The sequence below is a fragment of the Simochromis diagramma genome, unplaced genomic scaffold, assembly GCF_900408965.1.
Source record: "Simochromis diagramma unplaced genomic scaffold, fSimDia1.1 OVJJ01000370.1, whole genome shotgun sequence".
NCBI classification, from domain to species: domain Eukaryota; kingdom Metazoa; phylum Chordata; class Actinopteri; order Cichliformes; family Cichlidae; genus Simochromis; species Simochromis diagramma.
The window spans coordinates 250,158-260,021 of NW_024387012.1; the positions used below are offsets into that span (position 1 = coordinate 250,158).

General features: G+C 38.5%; 1 protein-coding gene across 1 annotated transcript; it reads left to right on the top strand.

Moving 5' to 3' along the window:
• Window positions 1-687: 687 nt before the first annotated feature.
• On the top strand, window positions 688-7,956 carry LOC120739309 (myeloid-associated differentiation marker homolog). The gene is made up of 2 exons (XM_040041040.1): window positions 688-804; window positions 6,264-7,956. The coding sequence occupies exon 2, from the start codon at window positions 6,389-6,391 to the stop codon at window positions 7,226-7,228; it is 840 nt and encodes a 279-aa protein (XP_039896974.1). The 5' UTR covers window positions 688-804; window positions 6,264-6,388; the 3' UTR covers window positions 7,229-7,956.
• Window positions 7,957-9,864: the final 1,908 nt, after the last annotated feature.

Below are 9,864 nucleotides of genomic sequence, written 5' to 3' on the forward strand. Positions count from 1 at the left end.
ATTATGGAAAATATATTTTTTCATATTTCGTTATATTTCTTTCAATGATTTTTCTTTTCCGTGAGCAAGTCAATGTATTGGAATCATATCACAACATTTTGAGTTATGCATGCTTGGGTTCAGTAGCAGGCACAGTGGGTTTTTTAGTAGTAGACAATATGTGAGTGACCTATGGAAAGAAACTGTACAGATGTCTGGTTGTTTTGGCCTGATGTGCTCTGTAGCGCCTAGAGGGGAGGCGACACGGGCGGTTGCCCGGGGCGGCATCACGGGCATCGGCAAAAAAAAAAAAAAAGAAAAAGAAAAAAAAATGCTCATACGCATATTGGGAATGTCATAGGCACCGATCGGTTTTCTATCCCCCATTTGCTGGGAGTAAGGGCGTCCTCCGTTTGCGAGGTGCGCCTGCTGCTTACGGCACAGGGAGGAGAGGGCGGGGCGGCGGGGGAGTCTCTGGCGAAAATCACAGAAATAAACCCCAGATAAAGTGAATAATATGTGAACTGAAGTGTAGGTCTATTAGGTTATGTTGTGGTGATCCTTGATATGGGGGATTTGTCTTCATACTGGAGTGTAAAATCAAAACCAATAGAAGATGGACAAGAAAAGTTCAAAGCCATCAGGTGCTCAGTTTAGAAAAAATAGAAAACAAGAGGAGGAGAAACGAGCAAGGGAGTGTTCGCCCGGGGTGCCAAACAGGCTAGGACCAGGAGACAGATATTGTTGGATAACAGAGGGGATGCGCCGAGGAACTTAAAGCTTTAACATTATTGTGAAATAAAACTCCTGGTGGCTCAGAAATCGGTAAGATCCCGCCTCAGAATGATATGTTGCTCTGAAAGATTTTAAGTAAAACTTAGCAGCTCGTGTTTATCGCGGTCTATTCTTGGAATAGAGCTCATTAGGCGCGGTATGTCCGCTATCTGACATGGAAAACTTCTTAATTACTCAGTTAAACGGTTGTTAAACGCGTCTGTTATACAGAACATACTCTTAGAAATAAACACGCCTCCTCTGGCATGAAAACGAGCATAGATTTCTTTCATAGCTTTATTATTTTAAGAGAGGTAAGAAATCCTGCAATAGCCTATTTGATTTAACATAACCTGTTATTTGTGAGAAACTTTCTTTGCCCCCATTTTACAACAGTGTGGGTGGTTCCCTTTAACTTTTAAGCTTGATATGGCACTACCCTCTCGACTGGGTTTTGTTAAGAACCTATAAGCATGGTATGCGCACTACCAAACCAAAAGCGTAAACCCAAACCTGGTTTCCTGTCAGCAGAAGAGGCCACATAACCTACACCGCACAACCGCACCTTTTTTCTGATGTATCAGGATCATGCTGCTGCTGCAATTTAACAGTCATCTCTCTCAGTTTAGATCACCATGCATGGAGTGTGTTTAAACCGTGATAATTCAACAGGAAGTTAAAAAATGTGTTTCTGGATGTTGATCCCTGTTAAAAAAAATACACCTGAAAATAGTCCTAATATTCTGGCCTGATTACCGTTCAGTCTGAAAAATTGCTTCGATGTTGCTACTGTTGCTTCCTGGATACTCGCTGTTAGCTCTTCAGAGCTGCTTCTTGAGTCACTTTATGTGCAACAGGAGATGTGACACCGGAGTTAATGGCAATTGAACGGGATCTATGGGGGCGGGGGTGAGCTAGAGTTGATCTTCTAGTGAAATTCGCCACACCCTAGAAATAAGAAATGTACGTAAAAATCACCCTAAATAACTGTAAAATGGCAACGGTTAATTGCCATTAAATCAAAAAGGGTAAATGCTTGTAATATCTATGTTAAATTACTGTATATTGACAAGCGGTTATTTGCTTTTATTTTTACACTGCTAATATGTTGAAAATATATTAATTTTCAGTAATATGGCACATTGTCTTTGAAAACAACAGGAAAAATCTGTAACATTATCTACAATTAATCAAACTACAATTTACACAATAATTCTGTATGAATGACAATCTTTCCTGCTTTTTTCATTTGAATTTACAGTTTACAACTGTATGTTAATTACTCAAAACATACCGTGCTTTTAATTTTAAGAAAATGTCAAAACACTGTTAGAATTATTGTGAAAATTACGGTGATTTTTTTTTATATTAACAAGCTCAGACTGTTTGATAAAACAGTATATCTTAACAGTAAATACGAGCAATTACTAAAAATAAAAAATGTTTATTTCTTTAAGTTCTACAGTCTCACCAAGTAACTTGTGAAGCTCTTTGATCAAAACTGCTGTTTTTAAATGTGCTATATAAATAAATTTTGATTTGATTGTGATTTGATATAAGACAGCTATTTATAATGAAACTAAATTTTGTGGGATAATAATGGCAAAAGGCTATTTTCTATTGTAGAACCAATTACCCTAAAAATAACACCGTCTGTGTGCTTTTACAGTGTTTTCTAACCCTTTAATGCATATCATGAGTCACAAGTGATTGTGTTTTAATCTTCCTTATCATTGAAAAAAAAAAATACATTCAAATTCAGAATCTCAGGGATTCATCAGTTAACTTGGTTTGATCATTAAACATAACTTTTCTTATTAGTTAATTGATTACTCCTCTACTCGAACTTCGACCATTCATTTCTATCCGTTTATGACCACTGTGTACCCAGGGCTTGACTGGGACAAAAAATCGGCCCGGGCATTTTGACTAGAGACCAGCCCACCAGGTATTATAGGAAAAACCATAAAGCCTTTGAATGAAAACAAACGCTTTTGTGACAGTGATGTACACTGTCTTGTTGGTACACAGCAAAATCTCCAGTGTTAAATTAACACTAGAGAGTGTCTATATGGGTCCACACCTCTGAGTGTTAAATACAACACTGTTGAGTGTTAAATTAACACTTTTGACAGTGTTATATGTTTAAAAGTAACCTAGTCAGTTTTGAAGATTAACAATGACTAACACTGAGCAGTGCTGATTTTCTAACACTGGAAAATAACTCAAAATGTTAGAAATATTCCAGTGTTAGAAAATCAGTACTGCTCAGTGTTAGTCATTGTTAATCTTCAAAACATGTTGTTAGCATGTTAGCAGCGCGATGCTACTCTGAACCGAGGAGCTATTTTCTTGATGTGAGCTTCTACTCAGGGTTTTTTCTTCCAGTTCAGAGCGGAAATGCTTTTGTTACGAAACTGGCTGTTGTCCCCCCCCCCCACAATTTTAATTATAAGCTAGATATATTTCTACTAATAGAATTAGTTTGCTAACAGCAACAGGGATGAGTCAGTGAGTCAGTTGGGCTTGTGAATCATGATTCACGAGTCAGTAAAGTGATTCTCGAGTATTGAACGATTCGTTCGCGAATCGAACATCACTAGTCCAGACTGAATCAGCTCAGCAAGGGAGGCCAGCAGCACCCTGCACTGAACCAACAACCTTCAATTTCATTGTAAGTGTCATTAGAGTGTCATTAGTGTGGTGCAGAATGCACCATAGAGATGTACAACCCTCCTGTTGAACACCTCAAGACTGAAGGTACACCAGATATAGGAGGAATAAAATTTGAGTCAGTTTTCAACTGTTTAAAATATTTTCACATCTGACAGCCAGGTTTGCCATTTTGATTAGGACACAACATTTTAAGGGCATTTTGTCATATGATGTTGTGCTGTTTCTTAAATTTTTTGTAAAAAAAAAAAAAAAGAATGGTTGACCCACTCCATTCTAAATCAGAGCATTAAACAGTTTAAATACTCTGACTTTGATACCTCTTCAAAGCCGTGTGAGGTCACTCCTCAAACAAACTCTCAGGACAGTTAATACAAAACTGGAAATTTTTAAGGCTGTTGCCTCTGATAATTGGTGACAGAGTGGAATATGGAACAGATGATTTTTAACCCACTGCATCCAGACTGCAAATGAATCGCGCATGTGCGAAGCCACTGCTGGCATGTGATCCGCAGCAGCAGAAGAAAAGGACCTGTGAGGCTCAGTAACAGAGATTTAATTAGAAAAGTACAGAAATTTTGCGCCAAAAATATTATTTTTTCTGTATCGATACCTACTGAATCAGTCAGTACTAAAAAGGTATCGTGTTTTGGTACCCAGCCCTACTCGCATTTCAGTTCAATTGCAATTATGTCAACGATACAATTCAGTATCCCAATGCATGACGCTAACTTCATTTCAATTTGTTTTCATCAACAAATAAAAGAGGTGACATATAAGCTAGAGCAGGGCGATATGACCAAAAATATTTATCACGATATACATTTGAAAATTTGCGATAACAATATAACTGACGATATAATTGACACTAGACAAAATACTTTACAACTCCACAACTTTATTAGTGCAAAAAACCCCATCAATGTATTTTCACTTAAACAAGCAGCTGTTTTTTATGTGCATTAAAGTTATATAAAAATGTAACAGTGCAAATTCCTTGCTGAGAGTTTAACCAAAAGGCATTTCCAGTGGAAACTGGCCGACATATCCTCAGCATAACCATGTATAATATCCACAAAACTTAATACACACACAATACCCTAATATTATGTTGAAGCACAGTATGTATCACTCCGCGAGGCGCCTGACTACGATAGCCGTAATGCTCCGACAATCCATCAAGCAGTGCGGGTTCATAGCTTAGCAAAGTCATACTAAAACATTTGACAGATTTTCGAGCGCCGTGTACGACATAAAATCGCTTCGAGGTCAGTAAACACAACCAGAGTTCATACATAAGGCACACGGGATTATAAGGGGCACTGTCGATTTTCAGAAAAATCAAAGGATTGATTTTAAGTGTGCATATCTTCACTGTCCTCTGATGGGTCTTTTGATGAGAGTTCTGACTCCTCCATGAGCACAACTTCATCAGATAAAGACAGGAAGAAGAGGATGAAGGGCAAAGCAAAAAAACACAAGAAGTCAAAGAAACATGACCAAAAACCAAGAACAAAAAGTCAAGTGATTAACTTAACAGTTTGATTTTGCATGTGGTGTGTGTCATTACCACACTATTACATTAATGATTATGCTCTCTCAAATGCAGTCCAGAATCCGAAGCAAGTGGTCAACCGGTATAACAAGATTTTGAGGCTGTTCAAAAGAGGAGTCACCATGTCTGCTGCTGATTTTGGTTTGAATGTTACTTCATTATTTTACTTTTATCAATTTTGTAGTTTAATTTTAATGATCATACATGTGATACACTTTATGTAAAGAGCTACAAGTCATATAGTTTGCATCCAGCCGTGTTCTGTATTACCTCAAATATTGGCTGACACTTTTTATTTTTGTATCAAAATTTGTGTGTCCAATCTGTAAGCATTGTTCTCATGTTTTTGTGATTGGCATCTTAAAAATACATTGCGTTCTGGATCTCCCCTGTGTGTTGTCATTTATTTTTTGTTACAATGTACTTTAAAAACTTTCACATCTATAAATAGGTTGTATGGTATATATGGTCCCCACTTTAGATGGGCTCACTCAAGATACTTTACTAACAAGTAGTAAATGGTTTGTAACTTCCTAAATAAGTTTATTAAGGTATTTATGAGCATTTTAGATAATCTATCAAAAAAGAAGTTGGTCGATAGTGAGTTACAGCTTTGGCAGCCTTTAAGTGACAGTTATAAATGTATTATAAGACATCTGTTAAGATATATATGAGTGATGAAACCCTGATATTCAGTGTTTATAAAACATCTAGTATGAAACTACTATGTGTAGTACATGTAGAGTTTATAGTATTATATAGGACTACTAACCATCTACTTACCTTTTACCAGTTATTTTGTATACCATTGAACATCCTGAAATGACTGGTTTGTAACTGATGCAGAGTAGCGTTTATAAATGATTAATCAATGAGTTGTAGAACATGAAAACATAATTAATAAAAAGTGTTGTACATTAGCTTATTCATCATGAATAAAGTGTTTAAAGCAGTGCTTGAAAACTATTAACTGATTATGAGAAATACTAAGCATGGCATGTGATTTTAACAAGAAATAAGACTAAACTTAAAGGTTAGACTTTGGAAAACTCAGCTACTGTTTTTATGGACTGTACATAATAAAAAGGATAATAAAATAAAAATACAAATAAATAAATAATACTAAAATAATTTTAAATATAATTTTTTAAAAATTCAAAAAAATTTAAAATGTCTAAAATAATTTTGTTTTCCACAGACGTACTGTACAGTTATTCCTTAACTGCATATTAAAACATCTTTGCTTCATTTTATTCTGATTATCTTTGTCTTCTTCCTGCAGATTATGAGACAAATGCCCACTAAGTAGAGGAGAAGCAGGATCCGACATTCAGTACAAGACTCGTCTTGAAACTTGCAGGACTATTAAAGTCACTTTCACCTCCTGACAGATTGTAACATCCCATCATGCCATTGATTGTGGTCCCTACTTCCCAGTTGTTCAGGATGCGAGTAGCTGCCCTGTTATTCACCTGTGTGGCATTCAGCGCCGCTGCACATGGAGCTTATCTGCCCATCACAGTCATGGCTGACTGGTGCATCTTCTGCTGGGCGTTCAGCTTCGCTTGCACTCTGCTGGTCCTGCTGGTAGAGTTGTTCGGCCTGCAGGCGCGGGTGCCAGTGTCCTGGTCCAACTTCCCCATCACTGTCGCCTGCTATGCTGCGCTCCTCTGCCTTTCAGCATCCATCATCTTCCCAGTCTTCTTCCTTAGACACCAGTTGTTCTATCGTGTAGCTCGTGACCATCGCATAGTTTCCACAGTCTTCTCCTGCCTGGCAGCTGTTGCCTACATGGGGGAAGTGAGCCTGTCTAAAGCAAGGCCAGGAGAGGTGGCAGGTTACATGGCTACAGCTCCGGGCTTACTGAAAGTGTGCCAGACCTTTTTGGCCTGTATTATCTTCATCCTCATCAGCAACCCAGTGACATACGACCATCATCCAGCTTTGACGTGGTGCATGGCAGTGTACTGCATCTGCTTCATCGTCTCCATGGCTGTGGTGGTGCTGTGTGTGGGAGAGTGGACCGGCTGTCTCCCCATCCCATTCTCCAAGTTCCTTTTGGCATACGGGCTCCTGGCAGTTATCATGTATTTGTCCGCCACCTTCCTCTGGCCTGTGTTCCAGTTTAACTACAGGAGAAATGATGACCCAGAAACAATCGCCGCATCTGTAATCACTGCCATCAATTTCCTGCTTTATTTTGCTGACCTAGTGTACAGTGCCACATTAGTGTTTGTCAGTGGCTGAGAAGTGGAGAGATGTAGCGCTAATTTTGATCCCCCCCCGGAGAACACGGTGGGTCTGGGCCCAGCGCTGGAAAAAATTCTGGAAAAAATGTTTCGGATTACTTCTCACCCTCTACCCACCCCTGTTGCTTGTCACGTGCTCCATAATGTTGTGCTGTGGACATTTATGTGCTTTCTGTGTAGAGGAGTTTTTTTGTTTTCTGTTCTCATGCTGTCCTCCCATAGAAGCACAGCATGAGTAGAGGTCTCTTTTTTCCCCCCCTTGGACTTTCCCATTGTATTGTACATTTCAGTGTTTTCCGTAATACTACCGGTTTCCGACCTGTCTCCCCATGTTATGTCTGTGTTGTGTATGTAAGGTCGGGGGGTCCCATTTCACTGCAGGGCAACTTGCATGTGACAAATAAAGTTTTCTTGAATCTTGATGTGTGCAACACAACTCTTACATCAGCTATCAAAGTGTGAGATTTCTCATAATGAAATACATTATGTATCATGATAAAGTACATTATATACTATTAAAGCCAATAAAGTCAGCACACTGGAGCACAGGGGGGTGGCAAAATTGGGCACTTGCATTTCAACACGCTCTAACTGAAAGATCATCATCCTGTAATCTTTTGTTAATAGCGCTTTAAAGTCATATCAGTATCAATATCATTATAATAGCAACAAAGTATTATGATATTTGTATTAGTTAAAGAAATAAAGCTTTTATCATAAAACAAATATCTCAGACTTTTTACTCACTTGGAAAGGAAATAGAATAAGTGAGATGAGCTGTCAAAGATGACAGGAAGTATCGATAATTAGTTATACTTAGTCATAAAAAGTAATTTTAATTCAAATAAGGATATACATTCTGAGTCATGTGTTTTCATCCTTTAAATAATTGCTACAATGAATACAAGAACTTTCATTTCATTGGAAATCTATACGTCTGTTTAAATACCCAACACTGATACAGGAATCACTTGAGAGGAGACCTTGCGGAGTGGAAGGCACTATTCAGAACTTTATGCAAAGTTTTGATTTTTTTTAAGTAGTGAAATTTGTTAATATTTATTGTTTACACTGTTGGTCTCTGCAATATTGCCGTGTTAAAGCAATTACAGCAGTTTCCAGAAGAGGTTAATCAGTGTTTTGGTGAACAAGTGTGGCAGCTATTTTCATGCCTGTAAAACAAAATCTTGAAAGAAACTTTAAAGGATCCAGGTCCAGGTGGCGGAGCAACCTGAATAAACGGGAAGTACATTGCAAGCAAATAAAGAAGCAGGTATGGCAATGTGATACAGAAAGGAGGGCTGACAGAAATACAACAAAAAATTATTGAATTATGCAGAAGCAGAGTCAGACGATTTAGGTTTTTGTGCCTTTGGGGACATTTTGACAGGCACTACAAAAACGTGCCACTATTGTGACACTGGGAGAGAACTATTAAAAATGTAAATTATTTTAATAAAAGGAAGATCAGAAAAGGTTAACACTTCAAGGTGGCTTTACAGGATGTAATGCAGCAGAAACATCACAGAAAAAAGTGCAATGAATAAAGTCCAAACTGGTGTAAATGTGATTAAGCCTTTAGGGAGACAGACACTTAGAAAAGAGGAATTTACCCATTTTAACATTTGTATGTTTGTGTTTATTCATAGTTGATTATAGTTTCTTTTTTTGGTTTTCTGAAATTAATGATGTAGTAGCAAGGTGAATAAAACTAATATTAACATGAAAACGTAAAATCTGACTTAATATTAGACACGTGCTTCTTCTATCCTTTAATATTCAGCATGTTTCTGCACAAAACATGTGTCTTACCTGCAACCAGTCATGTGTAGCTATATACTGTACTTTCTACCTAAATTACACATTACGTGGCAAGGGCACAAAAAGAAAAGAATGCAACATTATACATTTACATCATCCACTTCATGTCATAGCAACATCCCACGTAGCAAAATTGGTATTGTCACAATCTGGTTGTAGGAACTCAGGCGCAGAGCGGTTAGACGTCTCCAAAAAAACAAACAAATCACAAATTACTAAGCATGAGTTCACAGGAGCTGCGAGAAACACTAACGTCAGTAGTACAATCATCCAGCGACGAGAGGATCTGTGTTCCAGCCTCAAATAGTACTCCCGGTGATGACAGGTGATTGTTGTCAGGTGTGTGGGCCAAGGGTGGGAGCCCACAGTGAGCTCCGCCCAGGCAGAGAGGGAGAGGGAGAGAGAGAGAACCAAAACAGCACATCGTTAGCTTCATAGCATAAGTGCCTAAGTCATTTTTTGGTCAAATTGAGATTTTCGCCTAACTTTACTCCCCTACCACTGCTGCATCATCCTTTTTCTTGTTTTCCGAAAACACAAACAAATGACTTAGGCACTTATGCTATGAAGCTAACGACATGTAGCCTTGTGGGGCCGGCCGGGCAGGCACGGAGACCATGACAGGTATGGCCCAGATCTGGCCCACATAATGTGCTTACACATGGCCCACATACCGCAAAGAATGATGGCCCTTTGGCGGCCCAGATCAGGTTTGCCAGAGGTAGACATGGGCCAGCACAAGGCCAGTTGCAGACATACAGCTGGCTCTGTGCTGGCCCAGATGTCAGCCAAATGTGTACCTTAATCAAGCCA

Coding starts and splice junctions, on each gene's coding strand:
- LOC120739309 (XM_040041040.1), top strand. CDS start 6,389: ATGCCATTGATTGTGGTCCCTACTTCCCAGTTGTTCAGGATGCGAGTA.